Source organism: Mobula hypostoma, chromosome 23 (genome assembly GCF_963921235.1).
Source record: "Mobula hypostoma chromosome 23, sMobHyp1.1, whole genome shotgun sequence".
NCBI lineage: Eukaryota > Metazoa > Chordata > Chondrichthyes > Myliobatiformes > Myliobatidae > Mobula > Mobula hypostoma.
The window spans coordinates 56944757-56972680 of record NC_086119.1 but is presented as its reverse complement, the minus strand read 5'-3'; the positions used below and the strand labels follow the sequence as shown (position 1 = coordinate 56972680).

General features: G+C 44.0%; 1 protein-coding gene across 4 annotated transcripts in view; it reads right to left on the bottom strand.

The window, feature by feature from the left end:
• med15 (mediator complex subunit 15) overlaps positions 1-27924 on the bottom strand; it is a 184527-nt gene that overhangs the window by 149028 nt on the left and 7575 nt on the right. For all 4 annotated transcript variants that reach the window (XM_063031694.1, XM_063031696.1, XM_063031695.1 and 1 more), the window contains exons 2-3: positions 27910-27924; positions 1811-1862 (exon numbers count right to left, since the gene is read on the bottom strand). The exon at positions 27910-27924 is cut by the window's right edge and continues 73 nt beyond it. In XM_063031694.1, coding sequence (XP_062887764.1) covers positions 1811-1862; positions 27910-27924 — 67 coding nt within the window. The remainder of the gene's footprint in view (positions 1-1810; positions 1863-27909) is intronic.

The following is a 27924-nucleotide window of genomic DNA, read 5'->3' as shown; positions in this document are numbered from 1 at the left end:
TAGTTTCTATTTAACTTCAGTGCCACATTACCATCGTTTAACTGTCCTTTAAAGACCCCTAGAACAATATTCAGTTAAACAGATGAAAAAACCTGCAGCTGCTGGAAATCCAAAGCAACACACACAAAATGCTGGAGGAACTCAGCATGTCAGGAAGCATCTATGGAAAAGAGTAAACAGTCGACAGTTTGGGCCGAGACCCTTCAGCGGGACTGGAATAAAAGACGAGGTTAGAGCAAGAAGGTGAGGGGAGAGGAGGAAGAAGTACCAGTCGGGAGATCGGTGGGGAAGGAAGAATGCGTAGGGGCAGGTACGCAAGGTCCCTCCCCACTGATCTCCCGACTGGTACTTATACTTGCAAGCGAAACAAGCGCCATACCTACTCCTACACCTCCTCCCTCAGGGCCCCCAACACTCGTTCCAGGTGAGGCAATGCTTCACCTTCCAGTCTGCTGGTGTCATCTACTGTAACCGGTGCTCCTGGTGTGGCCTCCTGTATATCGGTGAGAACGCATCGCCCAAAGAGCTGGATCGCCAGGTGGCCGTACACTTCAACTCTTACTTCCCATTCCCATACGTCAGTCCATGGCCTCCTCTAGTGCCACGACAATGCCACACTCATGTTGGAGGAGCAACACCTTATATTCCACCTGTGAAGCCTCCAACTTCACGGCATGAACATCGATTTCTCAAACTTCCAGCAAATGCCCTCGCCCCCACCATTACCATTCCTGTTTCCCTCGCTCACCTTATCTCCGTACCTGCCCATCACCTCCCTCTGGTGTTCCTCCCCCTTCCTTTTCTTCCATGGTCTTCTACCCTCTATCTGAATCCCCTTCTCCAGCACTTCATCTCTTTCATTATCAGCTTCCCAGCCCTCTACTTTACCGATCACCTACCATCTTCCTCCCTTCTCCCCACCTTCTTGTTCTAACTTCTCATCTTTTTCTCCACTCCTGATGAAGGGTCTTGGCCTGAAACATTGACTGTTTACTCTTTTCCATAAATGCTGCCTGGCCTGCTGAGTTCCCCCAGCATTTTGTGCGTGTTGTTCAATTATATAGGGTGACCAAGCATAGCACTAAGGGCAAAAGTCATCCTGAAATTGATGTCTTTCCTGTGTGGAATCAAAGATCTTTCCAAATGGGCAGAACTTTGTGATTCATTGAGAGTCATTCCTTACAAAAGGCCGCATTGGGTCTGATCTGGCAGGAATGCTTTTTCTTATCCTCCTCTTCAGAAGTTACTGACTGACCTTGGTAGTGGACATCTTGTGTGAGCCGAGGCAACGAGCTTTGCTGCACCATGCAACCCTGGTGTGCGAGGTATCTAGAGATGGAAACGCTGGCCAAACACTATTGAAAAGTGAAGTTGAACAGCTCATCGCACTGATCCATGGAGTTCAATAATTGATTCACCACTTAATTCACAAAAATGCAGTCATCCCTGAGGTACCCATATCCCACCAATCATCAGCAACTTCTGGAGAAGTGTAACAAGTACGCCGGGAATGCTGGATTTGCCGGCTGCTGGAGAATGGATCAGCCTGGCAACATTCAGAATCAGCACCAACATGCTTGGTCCAGTTCAGTGGCTGGTACACTTATGGTTCAGCAAGTTTGTTTCATCAGCCACTTCCACTTAAAGGATATACTGTCACCTCATGGCCAAAACTCTAAATACATCTTTTGTTTTACAAATATTAGAAGCAAAGACAACACACTTCTCCAATCCAACATTCCTGAAACCAAAACAAAAATCACTCTTCCTTAATGAAAGCTCAAGACAAAAAAATTCCTTGAATACTCACGGAAGTCTCGAAAATGCAGGATGAGCCTTGCCACCAGGCTGAGATATTCCTCCTGTTGGAACACAGAACAGAATCAGAAACTACACCTGCTTTTTTGAACCCTGAACATCAGAACAAAAAAGCAGCACATGGGCCTTTGAGGAATAGAAAAGAAATGGTAAAGAAAAACAGGTAAACAGGAGAGCTAAAAGGGGCCATGAAATGTTGTCGGTAACTGGGATTAAAGAAAATCCCATGGCAGCTAGGGAGCATCAAGTATCCTGCTATTGCCTGGCTCAGGAACAGCAGAAGCTGAAGAGGATGGGGGAATTTGTGAACTTGGTGGCGTAGTGGCATCAGTGCCGGACTTCGGGACGAAAGGTCCCGAGTTCGAATCCAGCCGGCTCCGCTGCACGCTTTCCATCCGTGCAGGGTTACGAGCTGGTGATCTCATTGGAAACTCACCCAGCAGAAGGCAATGGCAAACCACTGCTGTAACTTGTCTCATACATGGTTCCCCACTACGTCAGAGAGGCGTGGAGGGAAATCACCCACTAACCGGAGAAACTCCGGATGCAACATACCTTTCCTTTCCTATCATTGTTTGAGAACTTTATCACTGTATTTCCAGCCTGTGGAAGGAAGCAGTGCTACATCTAGTTCCAGGAAATGAATCAGTGAGAAACCAGCACATGTCTAGATCAGCTATGGAGAAAGACACAGAATAATCAGATGCAAAAAAAAACCAAACTAGATAAGACCAACTACAGGGAGTTGTAAATAATGGACTTGACCCCGGTAAACCAACTGTAGAATACAATTAAACAATCAAAATGGTCATGGCTCAAGCAGCGAGAAGCAACCTTACAAAGAGGGAAAATAAAGGGCATTCTGGTTGACTAAGGATTGAAAAATAAGATAACAAAGGAAGGAGGAGGTACGGTTCTTCCTTGCCTGAGAAATTATTTTTATGCTTCACAGGTAACCCCTCTATTATATTAGTGTAATAGGGAATATAAGGCTAGATGGAAGAAAATAGAATTTGGATTAGTTGACAGTTTTCCTCTACAGGCCTCAATAGCTGACAAAGGATTGATGGCCCAATTGGAAAAATTTAAAAACAGTTGGATAAATCTTACATTAAAAGTATGGCAGAAGGTGATTAATTCGTGTGGAATTAATAACATGTTAAAACTCTTCAGATGGTGTGCATATGATACCGAATTCCTTCCCAACAGAGGAGATAAAAGATTTAAATTATGGATAAAGAAAGGTCTTACAACCTACCTGTCATTTATAGATAAAAGTGTATTACAAAGTTTCCTGCAGGACAAACATGGCCTAGAACACAATGACTTTTTTAGGTACCTTCAAGTACGAAACTATGTTAACCAGAGTTGTAGATATACAGACCTATCAACAGTAGAATTAGAATTGAAAATTTCAAGATTCTGAATTCGGCTTGCAGTTCAATACCAAGTAAATCAGTTTCTTGATTATATAATGCACTCTCCCATGCTAAAAATGTAAACACATTGTATATTAAAGAGAAGTGGGAGAAAGAAGCGGGGTTGGTACTTTCAGAGGAGGCATGGGGGAAAATCTGCAGCTTTCAATGGTCCTCGACTAATTCTTTGACTTGGAAAGAACATTGTTGGAAAAATATTATAAGATACTTCAAGACCCTATATCAGGAAAAATATAGAGATACAAACGTGACGTGTTGGAGAAGGTGCGGCTCCAAGGAGGAAAATCATTTTCATATTTTCTGGGATTGCCCTAAATTAAGTATATATTGGGAAAGTATTCATAGAACATTAGTTAAGGTACTTAGGTCCCAGATACCTCTGAACTTTGAGACGCTCTATTTGGGGCATGTATTGTTTCTTGAACAGAAGGAAGATATAAAGTTGCTGCAGGCCCTCTTAGCGGCAAGTAAGAAATCAATCACTAGAAAGTGGCTAAATCCAATACCACCTACATTAGAAGATTGGCACGAAATTATCTTGGAAATATTTAAAATGGAAAAGTTGACTTACTCCCTGAGAATTCAAAAAGAAAAATTTTATCAAATCTGGAATAAATGGATTGAATATATAACCCCAATGCGAGTGACTTTAGATGACTCTCCTAATGATTTATACTGCTCTTCTCATCAATACAGTAATATTGCTAACGTAAGCACCCCTAGTCTAAATGTTTACTGTTTTTGTTTTTTTTGGAAAATAGAGAATTAATACAAGTAAAGGAAAAGATTTGGGAAAAGGATAAAAAATGATAAAATTAAGTAAATAAGTACATAGGGATTAGATAATTATGTCTGGGGGCAGGAGCAAGCATGAACAAGTTAGGATATAAACATCTACAATGGTTGTTACATAGGCTTACATACAACATTTTGGACCACAAGAAATGGTCCAGAAGAGATTTATGGAAACTAATGTTACTATGTTTCTTAACAACTAATACCATTACTTAGCCTAATAGATTAGAATTACCACTGTACATAATTATCTATTTAAGTGTCTAATTTCCTTTTATATCATCTCAATGTGTACTTAAGAATGTACAAATAATTATAGTTTTATACATATAAAAAAATGGAAAAGGTTATAAGTGTGGAAAAAGTACATGATACTTGTGAATTCCTTATCCAAATAAAAATAAAATTAAAAAAAAAGAAAAATAAGATAACATTGTTAAGATTCTCTCTGAGCCCATCCACTTAAGCTAAAACATGAGTGAGAATTTGTGATTTCAAGTGCAAGACGAAACTTTATCAGACAGCTGCCAGTGACGAATGGTTTACTGCAAATGTTAATGTTGGGACCATTTCTTTTCTCATTATATGTCAATGATTTGGATGACAGAATTGATGGCTTTGCGGCCAGGCTTGTGGACAATACACACATCAAAGTTACTGGTGAACGCAGCAGGTCAGGTAGCATCTCTAGGAAGAGGTACAGTTTACGTTTCAGGCCAAGACCCTTCGTCAGGATTAACTGAAAGAAGAGCTAGTAAGAGTTAGTCCTGACGAAGGATCTCGGCCCGAAATGTCGACTGTACCTCTTCCTAGAGATGCTGCCTGGCCTGCTGCGTTCACCAGTAACTTTGATGTGCGTTGCTTGAATTTCCAGCATCTGCAAATTTCCTCGTGTTTGTGGACAATACAGGTGGCCCCCGTTTTCCGAACATTCGCTTTACGACAACTCGCTGTTAAGAAAGACCTACATTAGTTACCTGTTGTCGCTAACCGAACATGTTTTCCCTTTTACAAAAAAAGGCAGCGCGCGCCCCGAGCAGCCATCTCCTCCCCCGCAACTGCATTCTAGCCGTCATAGCTTAACACGTGTCTGTGAGCATCCGTGCTTTATCTCGATTTATTTTGTGCATCCGTTAGCAAGATGAGTTCTAAGGTATCAGAAAAACCTAACAGAGCTCGTAAGGGTGTTACGCTTAGCATAAAACTGGACGTAATTAAGCGTTCTGATCGTGGTCAATGAATTAAGGACATCGCTTTCGCATTGAACTTGCCTGCGACCACCATTCGCACTAGTTACACGCAGAGAGAAAGAGTCTTGAAAGCTGCCGATGTTACTATTGGTTCTGCTCCTAGCAAAGTGGTCTCTTTAAGTCGGCATCCAGTAATGGATAAAATGAAAAGTCTCTTGCTTGATTGGATTGATGGGTGCACAAAGCGTGGTGTTCCGTTAATTTATCTTATACTTAAGGAGAAATCAGTCAGTCTTTTTAATAAGCTGAAACAGAAAGCACCGGACGATGGTGATGGAAGTGTTGCGAAAGTGGCATTTAAAGGTAATCATGGGTGGTTTGATCGGTTCTGAGGCGAGGGCAGCTTCATAGTTTAACGTTTACTGGAGCAAGTGCTTCGGCTGATACTGAAGCTGCCGAAAAGTTCCCATCAGAACTGAAGAAAATAATTACAGAAGGTGGTTATTCGTATAAGCAGGTGTTTAACTGTGACGAAACTGCAATTTATTGGGAAAAATTGCCAAGCAAGACATTTATTTCGATAGAAAAAAAGCAGGCTAAGGGACACAAGGCACTGAAGGACATGTTTACCCTAATACCACTTACTAACGCCACTGGTGATGCTGTCCTTAAGCCTCTACTAGTGTACCATTCAGAAAATCCGAGGGCACTTAAAGGCGTTGATAAGAATACACTTCCTGTTGTGTTCCGTTCACATCCAAGCGGTTGGAATACCCAAGTGATTTTTTCTGAGTACATCAGTGAATACGTTAGTCTTTTTGTTGAAAAATACTGTAGAGAAAATAACCTCGATAATAGGTGTCTGGTGATTGTCGATAATTGTGCTGCTCATCCGCCTGGCATTACTGAGTATGGCGGTAACATTCGTGTTGTGTTCTTACCGCCGAATACAACATCGTTGCTGCAGCCGTGCGACCAAGGCCTAATAGCCACAATTAAGGCTTACTGTACGCAAAATGTGATGCGTTTTATTGTAAGTGCCACTGACAGAGAGGGTAACTCCGAAGCGTCTTTGTGAGAGATCTGGAAAGAATACAATATAAAATTGGCAACCGCCCATGACCAAGAACTGACAGATGAAGAGCTGATGCAATTGCCAGAGGAAAGGATACGAATCGAAACCGAATGCAGTAGCGAACGGCCCGGAAGTGAAGTCGTCCAGGAACTGAACGTGAAGCACTTGTGTGAGATTTTTGCTGTGATTGACAGCGCTGCAATGATTGCAGAAAAGTAATTTTGAAAGGGCACGTAGGTTTAGGGCAGGTTTGCAGAATGTTTTGACTGCTTACAAATAACTGTATGATAGAAAAATGCGTGAGGCTAAGCAATCAAGCATACTCTCGTTTTTCAAGCCTTCCACATCAGCCACAGCAGACAACGAACCTCGACCTTTGACATCGAGGCAGGCAGACATAGAAGACGTTAGTGACCAGTCTCCTGTACCTCCCACCACCGCAACCTCAGCCTAACACACATCATCAGTGTGCTCGCTGTCTTCCCAATTCCGGTAAGTGAAACTACAGTGTACATACATTGTTTCTACTTTATACAGGCTGTGTATTTTTATGTGTTATTTGGTATGATTTGGTAGGTTATTTTTCAGGTCTGGGAACACGTAAAAATTTTTCCAATATCAATGAAAGACATTGTTGCGAAAGTGGAATTTAAAGGTAGTCATGGGTGGTATGATCGGTTTTCGAGGCGACGGCAGCTTCAGAGCTTAAAGGTTACTGGAGAGAGTGCTTCAGCCGAGAGTGCTTGCGTGAGATTTTCACTATGCTTGACAATGATCGCAGAAAAGTACTTCTACTTTATATAGGCTGTGTATTTATCATATCATTCCTGCTTTTACTATATGTTAGTGTTATTTTAGGGTTTATGTGTTACTTGGTATGATTTGGTAGGTTATTTTTTTGGGTCTGGGAACGCTCACAATTTTTTCCCATAAAAATTAATGGTAATTGCTTGTTCGCTTTACATCATTTCGCCTTACGAACGGTTTCATAGGAATGCTCTACCTTCAGATAGCGGGGGAAGCCTGTACTCAGATTGGTGGAAGGGCAGTGGTGTAAGTAGGGAGTCTGCAGAAGGACTTGGACAGATTGGGACAATGGGCAGAAGTAGCAGATTGGGGGGGGGGGATTTCACTGAAACCTTTTATGCGACACCCTATCGGATGCCTTCTGGAAATCCAAGTATATAGCGTCTACCCGTTCCCCTCGATTTTTTGCACTCATTATATCCACAAAGAACTCCAGTACATTTGTTAAACAGGACCTGCCCTTCATGATCCCATGCTGTGTCTGCCTGATGGAATCACTTCTATGCAGATGTCTTGCTATTTCTTCCTTAATGATAGCTTCAAGTATTTTCCCAACTACAGACATTAAGCCAAATGGCCTATAGTTACCCACATTTGCCTATATCCTAATCTCCGACACCTTACTGCCATCCCTACAGTCCTCAAATGCCCTGTATAACTTTAGCTTCCTAAACTTTACATATGAATTTAGTCAAAAAAAAAATCTCTCATCATCCATTACTCCTTCATTCTTGTCCTTCCTCATTACTGGAACATGCCAGTCATAACGTCTCATCAATTGGTCTTTAACTCCCTTATCAGATGTGGTCTAGCCCAATAAGAGCTGCACCAAATTAAATCTCCAACTCCCAACTAATAATGCCGTAATTTGTCCTCCCCCAATTTAGTACTTTCCCACAAGATCAAGACTTGTCCTTGATCCTTAGTCATAATTATCTCAACACTTCCAGAGTTGTACTCTAAATGTTCTTCCAGTAACAGGTCTGACTTGGCCAGGCTCACTTTCCAAAACAAAGTCCAGGAGGGTCCCTCTTCTATTCACACACCTTCAACAAACCCCCCTGAAAACTCTGAGGAAACTGCTGCAATGAAGCCTCTTGCACTAAAGAAGTCCCAGCCAACATTGGGGAAGGTAAAAAAACTCTGTTGGTTTTACATCTTCCCATAATCTGTCTCCCAGAGGCCATTGGGTGATTGTAACTGCCACAACCTCACAATTCAGGTTTGAAACTCATCTGCCTTACCTGTAATGCTCCTTGCACTGACCAGCCCATCAATCCCAATGTGCTTATTTACCTGTCCATTCTTTCAGACATTTGTCAAAACATTTACCTTCTCCTCAATCCCTCCACTTGCTACCCTGCTCCTCTAGGTCCCACCGCCTGCCACTCTAGTTTAAAGCCTCCCAAGTAGCACTGGCAAACATCCCTGTGAAGACACCGGTCTCCCTCCAGTTCAGGTGCAACACGTCCCTCTGATACAGAACTAGGTTTAATATCACCAGCATATCTCATTAAATTTGTTAACTTTCCAGTAGCAGTACAATGCAATACATAATATTAAAAAAATGAATTACACTAATTATAGAAATGTATATTAAATAGTTAAAATAAGTAGTAAGAAACAGAAATAAAAACAAGTAGTGAGGTTGTGTCCATTTAGAAATCAGACGACAGCGGGGTAGAAGCTGTCCCTGAGTGTGTGCCTCTTCACTGATGGTAATAATGAGAAGATGGCAGGCGCCCTTAATGATGGACGTCGCCTTGCTGAGGCATAACTCATACACTTGATGGAGATGCCTAATTTTACAACTTCCTGCCACTTATTTCGATCCCGTAAGTATCTCATTGCAACTGAATTTGAAAGGACTAGATAAAGTGGACGTGGAGGGAATGTTCCCTGTGGTGGGGGTATCCAGAACTAGAGGGCACAGCCTCAAAATTGAAGGGCAACCTTCTAGAATGGAAGAAAGGAGTCTTTTTTTTTTTAGCCAGAGAGTGGTAAATCTGTGGAATATTCTGCCACAGACTGTGGTGGAGGCCAGGTCTGTGGGTGTTTTCAAGGTGGAAGTTGATTATTTCCTGATCGGTCAGGGCATCAAAGGATATGGCGAGAAGGCAGGTGTATGGGGTTGAGTGGGATCCGGGACCAGCCATGATGGAATGGCGAAGTAGATTCGATGGGCTGAATGGCCTAATGGTTATGGAATTGACTTTTCTGCACTCCACTCTTACTTTTCTCTTTTGCTTTTTCTTTATCCACACTTTTCATAGAAACATGGAAAACCTACAGCACAATACAGGCCCTTCGGCCCACAAAGCTGTGCCAAATATGTCCTTACTTTAGAAATTACCTAGGCTTACCAATAACCCTCTGTTTTTCTAAGCTCCATGTATCCATCCAGGAGTCTCTTAAAAGACCCTGTCGTTTCCGCCTCCACCACCTCCACTGGCAGCCTATTCCACACACTCACCACTCTCTGTGTAAAAAACTTACTCCTGACATCTTCTCTGTACCTACTTCCAAGCACCTTAAAACTGTGACCTCTCATGTTAGCCATTTCAGCCCTGGGAAAAAGCCTCTGACTATCCACATGATCAGTGCCTCTCATCATCTTGTACACCTCTATACAGGTCACCTCTCATCCTCCATCGCTCCAAGGAGAAAAGGCCAAGTTCACTCAACCTATTCTCATAAGTCATGCTCCCCAACCCAGGTAACATCCTCATAAATCTTCTCTGCACCCTTTCTATGGTTTCCACGTCCTTCCTGTAGTGAGGTGACCAGAATTGAGCACAGTACTCCAAGTGGGGTCTGACCAGGGTCCTATATAGCTGCAACATTACCTCGCGGCTCTTAAACTCAATCCCAGTTGATGAAGGCCAATACACCGTATGCCTTCTTAACCACAGAGTCAACCTGCGCAGCTGCTTTAAGTGTCCTATGGACTCGGACACCAAGATCCCTCTGATCCTCCACATTGCCAAAAGTCTTACCATTAATGCTATATTCTGTCATCATATTTGACCTACCAAAATGAACCACCTCACACTTATCTGGGTTGAACTCCATCTGCCACTTCTCAGCCCAGTTTTGCATCCTATCAATGTCCCCTGTAACCTCTGACAGCCCTCCACACTATCCACAACACCCCAACCTTTATGTCATCAGAAAACTTACTAACCCATCCCTCCACCTCCTCGTCCAGATCATTTATAAAAATCACAAAAAGTAGGGGTTCCAGGACCCATCCCTGAGGCACACCACTGGTGACCGACCTGCACATAGAATATGACCTGTCTACAACCACTCTTTGCCTTCTGTGGGCAAGCCAGTTCTGGATCCACAAAGCAATGTCCCCTTGGATCCCATGCCTCCTTACTTTCTCAATAAGCCTTGCATGGAGTACCTTATCAAATGCTTTGCTAAAATCCATATACCCTACATCTACGGCTCTACCTTCATCAATGTGTTTAGTCACATCCTCAAAAAATTCAATCAGGCTCGTAAGGCACTTTCACAAAGCCATGCTGACTATTCCTAATCATATTATGCCTCTCCAAATGTTCATAAATCCTGCCTCTCAGGATCTTCTCCATCAACTTACCAACCACTGAAGTAAGACTCACTGGTCTATAATTTCCTGGGCTATCTCTACTCCCTTTCTTGAATAATGGAACAATATCTGCTACCCTCCAATCCTACAGAACCTCTCCCGTCCTTGTTGATGATGCAAAGATCATCACCAGATGCTCAGCAATCTCCTCCCTCGCTTCCCACAGTAGCCTGGGGTACATCCCATCTGGTCCCGGTGACTTATCCAACTTGATGATTTCCAAAAGCTCCAGCACATCCTCTTCCTTAATATCTACATGCTCAAGCTTTTCAGTCCGCTGCAAGTCATCCCCACAATCGTCAAGATCCTTTTCCGTAGTGAATACTGAAACAAAGTATTCATTAAGTACCTCCGCTATTTCCTCCGCTTCCGTACACACTTTTTCATTGTCACACTTGATTGATCCTATTCTCTCACATTTTATCCTCTTGCTCTTCACATACTGGTAGAATTCCTTGGGGTTTTCCTTAATCCTGCCCGCCAAGGCCTTCTCATGGCCCCTTCTGGCTCTCCTAATTTCGTTCTTAAACTCCTTCCTGCTTGCCTTATAATCTTCTAGATCTCTATCATTACCTAGTTTTTTGAAGCTTTTGTAAGCTCTTCTTTTCTCCTTGACTAGATTTACAACAGCCTTTGTACACCACGGTTCCTGTACCCTACCATACTTTCCATCTCGTTGGAACGTATCTACTTTTTTACTTTATTTATATTTCTGCAGTCTGTTGAGCCCTTCCCCCCACTACTTAAAGCGCTAGTTATGCGATTCACCAGACAGGATTCTGGTCCCATCACGGTTCAGGTGGAGCCTGTCCCATTGGTACTGCTCCCTCCTTCCCCAATACTGGTGCTAAATTCCCATGAATTCATATCCAACTCCCCCTTGCCCCACACCAATAACAGCTGGTGATGCAGCCAGTCAGAATGCTCTCCACGGCACATCCGTAGAAGGTTTTGAGAGTTTTAGGTTGACAAACCAGATCACCTCAAATTCCTAATGAAATATAGCCACTGTCTTTCCTTCTTTATAACTGCTTTGAAATGCTGGGACCAGGTTAGATCCTCAAAGATACTGACACCCAGGAATTTGAAATTGCTCACTCCTCTCCACTTCTGATCCCTCCATGAGGATTGGTTCATGTTCCCTTGTGCTACCCTTTCTGAAATCCACTATCGGCTCTTTATAAGGTAATTGGAGGAAAATAAAGGGATTATATCAGAGGTCGCTGTGATTTTTCAATAGAAAGTGATGAGCATGTGACATGCTGTTAGGGAGTTGGAAGGGGTAGATAATCTACGTTCAGGGGATGTAAGAGACTTTCAGGCACATGGGTGATAGAACAATGGAGGAGGGATGGGTTTGATTGATCTCGGAGTAGTTCCAAAGACCAGCACGACATCATGGGCTGAGGGGTTGTACTGTGCTGCACCATAGTCAGGGACAAGAGGAGGTGACTGTGAGTGAGGCAGGTAATGGGATCCAAGAGATAGTGCTGGAGGAGCCTCAGACCTTGAACTTGCCCAGCAGGTCTGAGTGGTAATTGGGGATAGTATAAACAGGAGAAGAGACAAACTTCTCTGTCACAGGGACAGAGCGGCCCGAAGGCTGTGGTGCCTGCCTGGTGCCCAGGTTTGGGGCATCTTATCTGACCTGCAGAGGAACTGGCAGTGGGAGGGGAAAGATCCAGTCGTCATGTCCATGTGGGTATCAATGACATAGGCAGAACGAGGAAACAGGTTCTGCTGAGGGAATTTGAGCAGCTAGGGACTAAGTTAAGAAGCAGATCCAAAAAGGTGGTAATATCTGGATCACTCCCTGAACCACATGCAAACTGGCACAGGGTTAAGAAGATTAGAGAGTTTAATGCGTGGCTCAAGGATTGGTGTCAGAGAAGTGGATCTGAATTCATGGGAAATTGGCACCAGTATTGGGGAAGGATGGAGCTGTTCCCATGGGATGGGCTTCACCTGAACAATGATGGGACCTGGATCCCAGCGAATCGCACAACTAGGGCTGTGGGCAGCGCTTTAAATAGTCGGGGGGTGGGTTCAACAGATTGGAGAAAGATAGATAAAGTAAAAAAGAAAAGTGTGGATAAAGATAAAACAAAAGTCAAGTGCATAAGAGCAAAAGATGACAAAATTTTAAAAGCACAATGAGTGTAAGGGTACTTTATCTTGATGTCCATAGTCAAGGTCAGTGAACTTGTGGCACAGGTCAGTACAAAGGGGAATGATTTAGTGTCCATTACCGAAACATGATTACAGGGTGGAGGGGATTGGGAATTAAATATCCAAGGATAGCAAGTAATACAGAAGGATAGGCAGGAAGGTAAGGGAGGAGGGGTAGTGCTCTCAGTTAAGGATGAGATCAGGGTGATAGTGAGAGATGATATAAGATCTAAGGACCAGAATGTTGAATCCATCTGGGTAGAGATTAGGAATAGTAAAGGGAAGAAATCACCGGTGGAGTTGTCTGAATAATAACATTACAGTGGCATAGGCAATACACAGAGAAATATCTGAGGCATGTAGGAATGAAATAGCAGTTATCGTGGGGGACTTGAACTTGCACAGTTAGCTGAATCAGATTGGTCGAGGCAGTCTGGAGGACAACATAGAATGCATCTATGATGGCTTTCGTGAACAGCATGTTCGTAAACCTACAAGGGAACATGCTATCTTGGATTGGTCCTGTGCAATGAGACAGGTAAAATTAGTCACCTTGTAGTTAGGGATCCTCTTGGAAAGATTGATCACAATATGATTGAGTTTCTGATACAAATGGAGGGTGCAATAGTTCGATCTAAAACCAGTGTATTATGCCTAAACAATGGAGACTACAATGGGATAAGGGAAGATTGGGAACATAGGCAATATGGTGAGACTTTCAAAGAGATTTTTCACGGTACTCAACAAAAGTACATTCTAGTTCAAAGCAAGAACAGTAAGGGTAGGGAGAGCTAGCCTTGGATAACTAAGGAAATAAAAGAAGGTATCAAACTAAAAGCTCGTGCATACAAAGTCACCAAGAGTAGTGGGAAACTGGAAGATTGGGAAAACTCTAAAAAGTAACAAAGAACACCTAAGCGAGCAATAAAGAGAGATAGATAATGAAAATAAACCAGCACAAATATAAAAACAGATAGTATAAGTCTTTAAAATTATATAAAGTGAAAAAGGGTGGCCAAAGTGAATGAATGTCCCTTGTAGGACGAGAAGGGGGAATTGATACTGGGCAATGAGGAAATGGCAGAGGCTTTGAATGACTATTTTGTGTCAGTCTTCATGGTGGAGGACACATCTAACATGCTAAAGAGAGATATTATGGATGTGATGGGAGGTGAGGACCTCGATACAATAGCTATCACTAAAGAGGTAGTGCTGAGCAAACCTGTGGGCCTGAAGATAAGCAAGTCCTATGGTCCTGATGGAATGCATCCCAGGCAGAGGTTATAGTTGAGTCTTTGGTGATAATTTACCAAAGTTCTCTGGACTCTGGGCAGGTCCTGGCAGATTGGAAGACGGCGAACAAAAAAAAGGATGAAGGCAAAAGGCAGGTAACTATAGGCCAGTTAGTTTAACATCTGTAGTTGGGAAAATGCTTGAAGCTATCAAAGTAGCAAGACATCTGGGAAGAAATGGATCCATTAGGCAGACGCATCATGGATTCAACAAAGGCCGGTCTTGTTTGACAAACTTACTGGAGTTCTCTGAGGATATAACAAGCGCAGTGGATGGAGGGGAACAGATGAGCGTTACTTACTTGGATTTCCAGAAGGCGTTTGATAAGGTGCCACATAAAAGACATCCTTAAGATAAGCAAGAGAAAATCTGCAGATGCTGGAAATCCGAGCAACACACACAAAATGCTGGAGGAACTCAGCAGGCCAGGCAGCATCCATGAAAAAGAGTACAGTCAAATTTTATCAAATTTGGAATAAATGGATTGAATTTATAACCCCAATGCGAGCAGACTTCAGATGACTTCAGAGTGAGGTTGATGCTGATATTAAGGGAGAGGAGGTGTTGGAGTTGTAAAAATACATTAGGACAGATACGTCCCCGGGGCCTGACGGAATATTCCCCAGGCTGCTCCACGAGGCGAGAGAAGAGATTGCTGAGCCTCTGGCTAGGATCTTTATGTCCTCGTTGTCCACGGGAATGGTACCGGAGGATTGGAAGGAGGCGAATGTTGTTCCCTTTTTCAAAAAAGGTAGTAGGGATAGTCCGGGTAATTATAGACCAGTGAGCCTCACGTCTGTGGTGGGAAAGCTGTTGGAAAAGATTCTTAGAGATAGGATCTATAGGCATTTAGAGAATCATGGTCTGATCAGGGACAGTCAGCATGGCTTTGTGAAGGGCAGATCGTGTCTAACAAGCCTGATAGAGTTCTTTGAGGAGGTGACCAGGCATATAGATGAGGGTAGTGCAGTGGATGTCATCTATATGGATTTTAGTAAGGCATTTGACAAGGTTCCACACGGTAGGCTTATTCAGAAAGTTAGAAGGCATGGGATCCAGGGAAGTTTGGCCAGGTGGATTCAGAACTGGCTTGCCTGCAGAAGGCAGAGGGTGGTGGTGCAGGGAGTACATTCAGATTGGAGGATTGTGACTAATGGTGTCCCACAAGGATCTGTTCTGGGACCTCTACTTTTCGTGATTTTTATTAACGACCTGGATGTGGGGGTAGAAGGGTGGGTTGGCAAGTTTGCAGACGACAAAAAGGTTGGTGGTGTTGTAGATAGTGTACAGGATTGTCAAAGATTGCAGAGAGACATTGATAGGATGCAGAAGTGGGCTGAGAAGTGGCAGATGGAGTTCAACCCGAAGAAGTGTGAGGTGGTATACTTTGGAAGGACAAACTCCAAGGCAGAGTACAAAGTAAATGGTAGGATACTTGGTAGTGTGGAGGAGCAGAGGGATCTCGAGGTACATGTCCACAGATCCCTGAAAGTTGCCTCACAGGTGGATAGGGTAGTTAAGAAAGCTTATGGGGTGTTAGCTTTCATAAGTCGAGGGATAGAGTTTAAGAGTTGCAATGTAATGATGCAGCTCTATAAAACCCTGGTTAGGCCACACTTGGAGTATTGTGTCCAGTTCTGGTCACCTCACTATAGGAAGGATGTGGAAGCATTGGAAAGGGTATGGAGGAGATTTACCAAGATGCTGCCTGGTTTAGAAAGTATACATTATGATCAGAGATTAAGGGAGCTAGGGCTTTACTCTTTGGAGAGAAGGAGGATGAGAAGAGACATGATAGAGATGTACAAGATAATAAGAGGAATAGATAGAGTGGATAGCCAGCGCCTCTTCCCCAGGGCACCACTGCTCAATACAAGAGGACATGGCTTTAAGGTAAGGGGTGGGAAGTTCAAGGGAAATATTAGAGGAAGGTTTTTTACTCAGAGAGTGGTTGGTGCGTGGAATGCACTGCCTGAGTCAGTGGTGGAGGCAGATACTCTAGTGAAGTTTAAGAGACTACTAGACAGGTATATGGAGGAATCTAAGGTGGGGGCTTATATGGGAGGCAGGGTTTGAGGGTCGGCACAACATTGTGGGCCGAAGGGCCTGTACTGTGCTGTGCTATTCTATGTTCTATGTTCTATGACTCTCCTAAAGGTTCATATTGCTTTCCTCATCAACATAGTAGTAGTGTTAACATAAGCTCCCTTGGTTCAAATGTTCAGTGTTTTATTTCTGGAAAACATACAACAAAAATAACGTGGAATTAATACAAGTAAAGAAAAAGATTTACGAAAAAAAGATAACATGAAGTAAATAAGTACACAGGGATTGGATAAGTATGTCTGCGGGTAGGAGCAAACATGAACGTGTACTCGTGAATGTATAAATATATATCTATATTTATACATATTATAAAAAATGGAAAAAGTTTTATATGTAAAAATGTTTGTGTAATACTTGCGAATACCTTATACAAGTAAAAATAAAATTTTAAAAAAGGAAAAGGAAAAGAGTACAGTCGATGTTTCCAGCTGAAACCCTTCGGCAGGACTGGAGAAAAAAAGCTGATTTAAAACATGGGTGGAGAGAGACAGAAACACAAGGTGATAGGTGAAAACTGAAGGGAGAGGTATGAAGCAAAGAGCTGGGAAGTTGATTGATGAAAGAGACAGAAGGCCATGAAGAAAGAAAAAGGAGGAGGAGCACCAGAGAGAGAGGGAGGCGAACAGGATCCCACCACCAAGCACACCTTTCCCCACCCCCCACTTTTTGCTTTCCACAGGAATCACTCCCTGCACGACTCCCTTGTCCGTTCGTCCCTCCCCACTGATCTCCCTCCTGACACTTACCCTTGCAAGCAGAACAAGTGCCACACCTGCCCCTACATCACCTCCCTCACTACCATTCAGGGTTCAAACAGTCCTTCCAGGTGAGGTGACACTTCACCTGTGAGTCTGCCGGAGTCATATACTGTGTCCAGTGTACCCAGTGTGGCCTCCTGTATATCAGTGAGACCCAACGTAGATTGGGAGACTGCTTCACAGAGCAACTATGCTCCATCTACCAGAAAAAGCGTGATCTCCCAGTAGACTGGGAGACCACTTCGCCGAGCACCTACGCTTCATCCACCAGAAAAAGCAGCATCTCCCAGTGGCCACCCATTTTAATTCCACTTCTCATTCCCATTCCAACACATCTATCCATGGCCTCCCTGATCAGGCCACACTTGGGTTGGAGGAACAACGCCTTGTATTCCATTTGGGTAGCCTCCAACCTGATTTCTCAAACTTCTGATAATGCCCTCCACCTTCCACACCCCCCCAATCTCCTTCACCATTTCCCATTCCCTTTCCCACTCTCACCTCATCTCCTTGCCCGCCCATCGCCTCCCTCTGGTGCTCCTCCCCTCTTTTCTTTCTTCCATGGCCTTCTGTCTCTTTCACCAATCAACCTCCCAGCTCTTTACTGCGTCTCTCCCCCTCCTGGTTTCACATATCACCTGTGTTTCTCTCTCCCCTCGACCCACTTTTTAAATCTACTCAGCTTTTTACTCTCCAGCCCTGCCGAAGGGTTTCAGCCGGAAACGTTGACTGTACACTTTTCCATACCTGCTTGACCTGCTGAGTTCCTCCAGCATTTTGAGTGTGTTGCTCCATAAGGATGCATAGAGTTGAGGGTGGTGTATTAGGTGGATAGAGAATTGGTTGACCAATTGAAAACAGAGTTGGGATACATGGGTGTATCGCTGGTTGGCAATCAGTAATGAGTGGTGTGCCGTAGGGGTCGGTGCTGGACCCACAACTGTTCACGATATACGTTAACGATCTGGAAGAGGAGTCCGAGTGTAGTGTATCTAAGTTTGCTGATGACACAAAATTGAGCGGAAAAGCAAATTGTGCAGCGGATATAGAGAGTCTGCAGAGAGATATTGATAGGTTAAGTGAGTGGGCAAGGGTCTGACAGATGGAGTACAATGTTGGTAAATGCGATGTCATCCACTTTGGAAGGAAAAATGGAAGAGCAGATTATTATTTTAATAATAAAAATTTGCAGCAGGCTGCTGTGCAGAGGGACTGGGAGTGCGTGTGCATGAATCACAAAAGGTTGGTTTACAGGTGCAGCAGGCTATCAAGAAAGCAAATGGGATGTTGGCCTTCATTGCTAGAGGGACTGAATTTAAGAGCAGAGAGGTGATGCTGCAACTATACAGGGTACCTGTGAGGCCGCACCTGGAGTACTGTGTGCAGTTCTGGTATCCTTACTTGAATAAGGATATACTGGCTTTGGAGGTGCAGAGGAGGTTCACCAGGTTGATTCCAGAGATGAGGGGTTTAGACTATGAGGAGAGACTGAGTCACCTGGGACTGTACTCGCTGGAATTCAGGATGAGAGGAGATCTTATAGAAACATATCAAATTATGAAGGGATAGATAAGATAGAGGCAGGAAAGTTGTTTCCACTGGTAGGTGAAACTAGAACTAGCAGACAGCCTCAAGATTCGAGGGAGTAATATAGGATGGAGATGAGGAGGAACTGCTTTTCCCAAAGAACAGTAAATCTGTGGAATTCTCTGCCCAATGAAGCAGTGGAGGCTACTTCAGTAATATATTTAAGACAAGGCTGGATAGATTTTTGCATAGGAGAGGAATTATGGCTATGTGGAAAAGGCAGGTAGGTGAAGATGAGTCCATAGCCAGATCAGCCATGATCTTATTGAATGGCAGAGCAGGCTGGATGGGCCAGATGGCCGACTCCTGCTCCTATTTCTTATGGTCTTGCTCTTTGGACAGGTCCACTTGTCCTGGCAGATAGCTTAAGCATGCATATATCTTGAAGCCTTTCTTCCTGTGCCAGCTCCTTACTGAATGCCATTATCTTCCTAATTATTGCCTCACTAATGGTGAGATTACAACCCTACAAATCCTGCTTTTAACTGATATGTGAATACATATGACCCACATGAACAATGCACATCTGGTGCTGGGCCAAGAGTATTATAAGAAGCAAAGTGAGAACTGACTGTAATTTTCCACCTGGTACACTGGGAATCTCGGGGTTTAAACATCACCAGGTCAAGCATGGCCTCACGATTACAAACACTATTCATCTCAGTGCAGTGGTACAACCTAAACGGGTCACATTCTGCATGGAGGTCAGACACCAGTGGTGTGCCTCAGGGATCTGTTCTGGGACCCCAACTCTTCGTGATTTTTATAAATGACCTGGATGAGGAAGTGGAGGGATGGGTTAGTAAATTTGCTGATGACACAAAGGTTGGAGGTGTTGTGGATAGTGTGAAGGGCTGTCAGGGGCTACAGCGGGACATTGATAGGATGTAAAACTGGGCTGAGAAGTGGCAGATGAAATTCAACCTAGATAAGTGTGAGGTGGTTCATTTTGGTAGGTCAAATATGATGGCAGAATATAGTATTAATGGTAAGACTCTTGGCAGTGCGGAGGATCAGAGGGATCTTAGGGTCCAAGTCCATAGGACACTCAAGGCTACTGTGCAGGTTGACTGTGGTTAAGAAAGCAGACAGTGCACCAATCGTGGGATTGAGTTCAATGGCCGAGAGGTAACGGTGCAGTTATATAGGACCCTGGTCAGACCCCACTTGGAGTACTGTGCTCAGTTCTGGTCACTTCACTATAGGAAGGGTGTGGAAACCATAGAAAGGGTGCAGAGGAGATTTACAAGGATGTTGCCTGGGTTGGGGAGCATGCCTTATGAGAGTAGGCTGAGTGAACTCGGCCTTTTTTCCTTGGAGCAATGGAGGATGAGACAGGTACCTAGAACTCAGAAAAATAGTGGGCTATGGGTAACCCTTGGTAATTTCTCAGGTAAGGACATGTTCAGCACAGCTTTGTGGGCTAAAGGGCCTGTATTGTGCTGTAGGTTTTCAATGTCCTATTGTTTAACCTTCAGATACTTCATAGCTTTTAAATTCATTGAATTACGTAAATGTACTGTATTTAATTAAGTGTTGCTAAAAGTTTAATTTTAAATTTTCCAAGTGTTTACTTTTTATAATCCAAATCTGTAATTTTATGATAGCATGGCTGACTCTTAAATAGCTTTTGAATGTTTTCAGTTTTGGAAATGTCTATAACTTGGAAATAGTTAACATAAGAACATACAAAATAGGAGCAGGAATTAAGTTGCAAAAGCGAAGCAAACTGGAGGTGGGGTGAGGATTAACCAATATCACAGCTTCTCTTGAGATGAAGTTAGCCACTTACAACATAGCTGGAAGGTTCTTCACTGCCCACAATGCCACTGCAGGTAGGGCAGCAGTGAGCTATAATAGGCAGATGAAAAAAGTGTCCACCAATCACATAGACCTTTGAAGCCAGTTAGAAAGATTGAGGAGGTATTTTTAAAAAATCCTGGGCTAGGTAAATAGAACATAGAATAGTACAGCACAGTACAGGCCCTTCGGCCCACAATGTTGTGCCGACCCTCAAACCCTGCCTCCCATATAAGCCCCCACCTTAAGTTCCTCCATATACCTATCTAGTAGTCTCTTAAACTTCACTAGTGTATCTGCCTCCACCACTGACTCAGGCAGTGCATTCCACGCACCAACCACTCTCTGAGTAAAAAAACCTTCCTCTAATATCCCCCTTGAACTTCCCACCCCTTACCTTAAAGCCATGTCCTCTTGTATTGAGCAGTGGTGCCCTGGGGAAGAGGCACTGGCTATCCACTCTATCTATTCCTCTTATTATCTTGTACACCTCTATCATGTCTCTTCTCATCCTCCTTCTCTCCAAAGAGTAAAGCCCTAGCTTCCTTAATCTCTGATCATAATCCATACTCTCTAAACCAGGCAGCATCCTGGTAGATCTCCTCTGTACCCTTTCCAATGCTTCCACATCCTTCCTATAGTGAGGCGACCAGAACTGGACACAGTACTCCAAGTGTAGCCTAACCAGAGTTTTATAGAGCTGCATCATTACCTCGTGACTCTTAAACTCTATCCCTCGACTTACGAAAGCTAACACTCCATAAGCTTTCTTAACTACCCTATCCACCTGTGAGGCAACTTTCAGGGATCTGTGGACATGTACTCCCAGATCCCTCTGCTCCTCCACACTACCAAGTATCCTGCCATTTACTTTGTACTCTGCCTTGGAGTTTGTCCTTCCAAAGTATACCACCTCACACTTCTCCGGGTTGAACTCCATCTGCCACTTCTCAGCCCACTTCTGCATCCTATCAATGTCTCTCTGCAATCTTCGACAATCCACGACACTATCTACAACACCACCAACCTTTGTGTCCTCTGCAAACTTGCCAACCCACCCTTCTACCCCCACATCCAGGTCGTTAATAAAAATCACGAAAAGTAGAGGTCCCAGAACAGATCCTTGTGGGACACCACTAGTCACAACCCTCCAATCTGAATGTACTCCCTCCACCATGACCCTCTGCTTTCTGCAGGCAAGCCAATTCTGAATCCACCTTGCCAAACTTCCCTGGATCCCATGCCTTCTAACTTTCTGAATAAGCCTACCGTGTGGAACCTTGTCAAATGCCTTACTAAAATCCATATAGATCACATCCACTGCACTACCCTCATCTATATGCCTGGTCACCTCCTCAAAGAACTCTATCAGGCTTGTTAGACATGATCTGCCCTTCACAAAGCCATGCTGACTGTCCCTGATCAGACCATGATTCTCTAAATGCCCATAGATCCTATCTCTAAGAATCTTTTCCAACAGCTTTCCCACCACAGACGTATGGCTCACTGGTCTATAATTACCCGGACTATCCCTACTGCCTTTTTTGAACAAGGGGACAACATTCGCCTCCAACCAATCCTCTGGTACCATTCCTGTGGATGAGGACATAAAGATCCTAGCCAGAGGCTCAGTAATCTCTTCCCTCGCCTCGTGGAGCAGCCTGGGGAGTATTACGTCAGGCCCCGGGGACTTACTGTTCTAATGTATTTTAACAACTCCAACACCTCCTCTCCCTTAATATCAACATGCTCCAGAACATCAACCCCACTCATATTGTCCTCACCATCATCAAGTTCCCTCTCAAAGGTGAATACCGAAGAGAAGTATTCATTGAGGACCTTGCTCACTTCCACAGCCTCCAGGCACATCTTCCCACCTTTATCTCTAATTGGTCCTATCTTCACTCCTGTCATCCTTTTTTTCTTCACATAATTGAAGAATGCTTTGGGGTTTTCCTTTACCCTACTTGCCAAGGCCTTCTCATGGCCCCTTCTTGCTCTTCTCAGCCCCTTCTTAAGCTCCTTTCTTGCTTCCCTATATTCCTCAATAGACCCATCTGATCCTTGCTTCCTAAACCTCATGCATGCTGCCTTCTTCCACCTGACTAGATTTTCCACCTCACTTGTCACCCATGGTTCCTTCACCCTACCATTCTTTATCTTCCTCACTGGGACAAATTTATCCCTAACATCCTGCAAGAGATGTCTAGACATCGACCACATGCCCATTGTACATTTCCCTGCAAAAACATCATCCCAATTCACACCCGCAAGTTCTAGCCTTATAGCCTCATAATCTGCCCTTCCCCAATTAAAAATTTTCCTGCCCTCTCTGATTCTATCCTTTTCCATAATGCTAAAGGCCAGGGAGCGGTGGTCACTGTCTCCCAGATGCTCACCCACTGAGAGATCTGTGACCTGACCCAGTTCATTACCTAGTACTAGATCTATTATGGTATTCCCCCTGGTCGGCCTGTCCACATACTGTGACAGGAATCTGTCCTGGACACACTTAACAAACTCTGCCCCATTTAAACCCTTGGAACTAATCAGGTGCCAATCGATATTAGGGAAGTTAAAGTCACCCATGATAACAACTCTGTTATTTTTGCACCTTTCCAAAATCTTCCTCCCAATCTGCTCCTCTGTATCTCTGCTGTTACCAGGGGGCTTATAGAATACCCCCAACAGAGTAACTGCTCCCTTCCTGTTCCTGACTTCCACCCATACTGACTCAAAAGAGGATCCTGCTACATTACCCACCCTTTCTGTAGCTGTAATAGTATCCCTGACCAGTAATGCCACCCCTCCTCCCCTTTTTCCGCCCTCTCTATCCCTTTTAAAGCACTGAAATCCAGGAATATTGAGAATCCATTCCTGCCCTGGTGCCAGCCAAGTCTCTGTCATGGCCACTACATCATAATCCCATGCACGTATCCAAGCTCTCAGTTCATCACCTTTGTTCCTGATGCTTCTTGCATTGAGGTATACACATTTCAGCCCTTCCACCTTACTGTCTTTACACCGTTTATTCTGCTTCTCTTTCCTCAAAGCCTCTCTATATGTTAGATCTGGCTTTACTCCATGCACTTCTTTCACTGCTCTATCGCTCTGGGTCCCATCCCCCTTGCAAATTAGTTTAAACCCTCCTGAACCATGCTAGTAAAGATGAGCATAGATTTATAATTACATAGATTGATGCCTCAGTCACAATTGTACGTTACTTCCAGTTCCAGTTACCATACTTTAGGAAAGTGATGATCACGCAGACAGCTTCCTGGGATGAGGGACTTGTGAAACTGGAAATGGATGGAGAAGCTGAATTGTTGCCCTTCGGGGAATAACAAAGCAGACAGAAACAACAGAACAATAACGAGGAGGGGTGTAGAGACAAGAGGAAAAACGTACATTTAGCAGCAAGTGGTGACTGCCCTCCTAACAACTTCGTTTATTTTCTTCAGTTTTGGGATGAGTATAGATGGGTTCTTGGGAGCAATCCAGACATGGGGATCGGCTGGCGGCACAGTGAGATCAGTGCCGGGCTCGAGAACAGGGGTTCCCAGTTCGATCCAGTGACAGACCGCCCCTGAGCACGCTCTCCATCCGTGCCAGGTTGATGTCAAGCTCACAACTCGACCTCGTAAACAAACACTGCCACCTCCAGTTTAAATTCCCACACGGAATATTGTGGATTGACACGTGGAATTATGATGTTGTAGCGATTAGTGAACTTGGCTACAGGAGGGGCAGGACTGGCAGCTTAATATTCCAGGGTTCCGATGTTTCAGATGTGATCGAGGCAGAGGAATGAAAGGTGGGGGAGTAGCATTGCTTGTTAGGGAAAATATTACAGCAGTGCTCAGGCAGGACAGATTAGAGGGCTTGTCTACTGAGTCCTTATGGGTGGAGCTGAGAAACAGGAAAGGTATGGCCACATTAGTGGGATTGTATTACAGACCACCCAATAGTCAACGAGACTTGGAAGAGCAAATCTGCAGAGAGACAGCAGGCAACTGCAGGAAACATAAAGTTGTGGTGGTAGGGGATTTTAATTTTCCATACATTGATTGGGACTCCCATACTGTTAGGGGTCTAGATGGTTTAGCGTTTGTAAAATGTGTTCAGGAAAGTTTTCTAAATCAGTATATAGAGGGACCAACTGGAGGGGATGCAATATTGGATCTCCTGTTAGGAAACGAATTAGGGCAAGTGACAGAAGTCTGTGTAGGGGAGCACTTTGGTTCCAGTGATCATAACACCATTAGTTTCAATTTGATCATGGACAAGGATAGATCTGGTCCTAGGGTTAGGAAGAAGGCCAAATTTGAAGAAATGAGAAAGGATCTAAAAAGCGTGGATTGGGACAGGTTGTTCTCTGGCAAAGATGTGATTGGTAGGTGGGAAGCCTTCAAAGGGGAAATTTTGAGAGTGCAGAGTTTGTACGTTCCTGTCAGGATTAAAGGCAAATTGAATAGGAATAAGGAACCTTGGTTCTCAAGGGATATTGCAACTCTGATAAAGAAGAAGGAGTTGTATGAAATGTATAGGAAACAGGGGGTAAATCAGGTGCTTGAGGAGTATAAGAAGTGCAAGAAAATACTTAAGAAAGAAATCAGGAGGGCAAAAAGAAGACATGAGGTTGCCTTGGCAGTCAAAGTGAAGGATAATCCAAAGAGCTTTTACAAGTATATTAAGAGCAAAAGGATTGTAAGGGATAAAACTGGTCCTCTTGAAGATCAGAGTGGTCGGCTTTGTGCGGAACCAAAGGAAATGGGCGAGATCTTAAATAGGTTTTTTGCGTCTGTATTTACTAAGGAAGCTGGCATGAAATCTATGGAATTGAGGGAATCAAGTAGTGAGACCACGGAAACTGTACAGATTGAAAAGGAGGAGGTGCTTGCTGTCTTGAGGAAAATTAAAGTGGATAAATCCCCGGGACCTGACAGAGTGTTCCCTCGGACCTTGAAAGAGACTAGTGTTGAAATTGCGGGGGCCCTGGCAGAAATATTTAAAATGTCGCTGTCTACGGGTGAAGTGCCGGAGGATTGGAGAGTGGCTCATGTTGTTCCGTTGTTTAAAAAAGGATCGAAAAGTAATCCGGGAAATTATAGGCCGGTGAGTTTAATGTCAGTAGTAGGTAAGTTATTGGAGGGAGTACTAAGAGACAGAATCTACAAGCATTTGGATAGACAGGGGCTTATTAGGGAGAGTCAACATGGCTTTGTGCGTGGTAGGTCATGTTTGACCAATCTGTTGGAGTTTTTCAGGAGGTTACCAGGAAAGTGGATGAAGGGAAGGCAATGGATATTGTCTACATGGACTTCAGTAAGGCCTTTGACAAGGTCCCGCATGAGAGGTTAGTTAGGAAAATTCAGTCGCTAGGTATACATGGAGAGGTGGTATATTGGATTAGACATTGGCTCGATGGAAGAAGCCAGAGAGTGGTGGTAGAGAATTGCTTCTCTGAGTGGAGGCCTGTGACTAGTGGTGTGCCACAGGGATCAGTGCTGGGTCCATTGTTATTTGTCATCTACATCAATGATCTGGATGATAATGTGGTAAATTGGATCGGCAAGTTTGCTGATGATACAAAGATAGGAGGTGTAGTAGACAGTGAGGAAGGTTTTCAGAGCCTGCAGAGGGACTTGGACCAGCTGGAAAAATGGGCTGAAAAATGGTAGATGGAGTTTAATACTGACAAGTGTGAGGTATTGCATGTTGGAAGGACAAACCAACGTAGAACATACAGGGTTAATGGTAAGGCACTGAGGAGTGCAGTGGAACAGAGGGATCTGGGAATACAGATACAAAATTCCCTAAAAGTGTCGTCACAGGTAGATAGGGTCGTAAAGAGAGCTTTTGGTATATTGGCCTTTATTAATCGAAGTATTGAGTATAAGAGCTGGAATGTTATGATGAGGTTGTATAAGGCATTGGTGAGGCTGAATCTGGAGTATTGTGTTCAGTTCTGGTCACCAAATTACAGGAAGGATATTAATAAGGTTGAAAGAGTACAGAGAAGGTTTACAAGGATGTTGCCGGGACTTGAGAAACTCAGTTACAGAGAAAGGTTGAATAGGTTAGGACTTTATTCCCTGGAGCGTAGAAGAATGAGGGAAGATTTGATAGAGGTATATAAAATTATGATGGGTATAGAGAGAGTGAATGCAAGCAGGCTTTTTCCACTGAGGCAAGGAGAGAAAAAAACCAGAGGACATGGGTTAACGGTGAGGGGGGAAAAGTTTAAAGGGAACATTAGGTGGGGCTTCTTCACACAGAGAGTGGTGGGAGTATGGAATGAGCGCCAGACGAGGTGGTAAATGCGGGTTCTTTTTTAACATTTAAGAATAAATTGGACAGATACATGGATGGGAGGTGTATGGAGGGATATGGTCCGTGTGCAGGTCAGTGGGACTAGGCAGAAAATGGTTCGGCACAGCCAAGAAGGGCCAAAGGGCCTGTTTCTGTGCTGTAGTTTCTATGGTTCTATGGATACCAATACCCAAACCCACAGAACCGGTTTCAGTGCTGCATGACTGCGATCTGGCAAGGCCAACATCTATCATCCATTCCCACTTGCCCTGAACCTCTGCAGAGGGAGCTCCAGGACTAAGACCCAGCAACAATGAAAGGTCCATGATACGTTTCCAAGTCAGGAACCTGTAGGTGGTGGTGCTCCCATCCTACTTAGCGGCAGAGGTCATGGCCAGGAGACGCTGCCCAAGTCGGCTAGGCGAGGAACTGCAGGATCTTTTGTCGACAGGACACCGTGTGCTGGTGCTGAAGGCAGGGAATACGTCAGATGGTTGACGGAGTGCTGAGCCAATTCAGTAGATGGTTTTGCCCTGAAACCTTTCAAATTACTGTGTGCTCTATTTCACCAGACCAGTTTATTCCATCATACTTCTGACTTGTGCTTACTGAATCAACATTGGAAAGACATTGGGAATGAGGTAATTTGATCACTGTGGCCAGTCCATCTGAGTTTCTGCTCAATAGTAACCCCAGGATGCTGATGGTGCAGCACCTGGGGTAGAAAGTTTGCAAATTCTCGGCGATTTCCCTGGATGCCCTGGTTTCTGCCTACATCCCAGAGATGTGCAGGTTGGCAGACTAATTGGCCGTTGTAAATTACCCTGGTGTGTAGGTGAGTAAGAAACTCTGGGGGGTGGGGAGGCAGGTTAGTGGGAATAAGGGGAGGTTACAGGGTTATAAATGGGGAACCAGATTGAGGAGATTACCCTGAGGTGACAAGAGACTTGATGGGCCAAACAGTCTCCTTCAGGTCACATGGAAATATGAAAATAAATTGGATTGACGTTGCCCTTCTGCTTTGTGGACAGGACACACATAGCTGAGAGTTAAAAGTTTCAGATGGAAGGCCCTTTGCCTAACCTGCTGAGAGTTTCCAAGATTTTGTGTTACTATTTCACACTGTGCTCACATTTTTACTCACCCTGGTCTTTGCCTT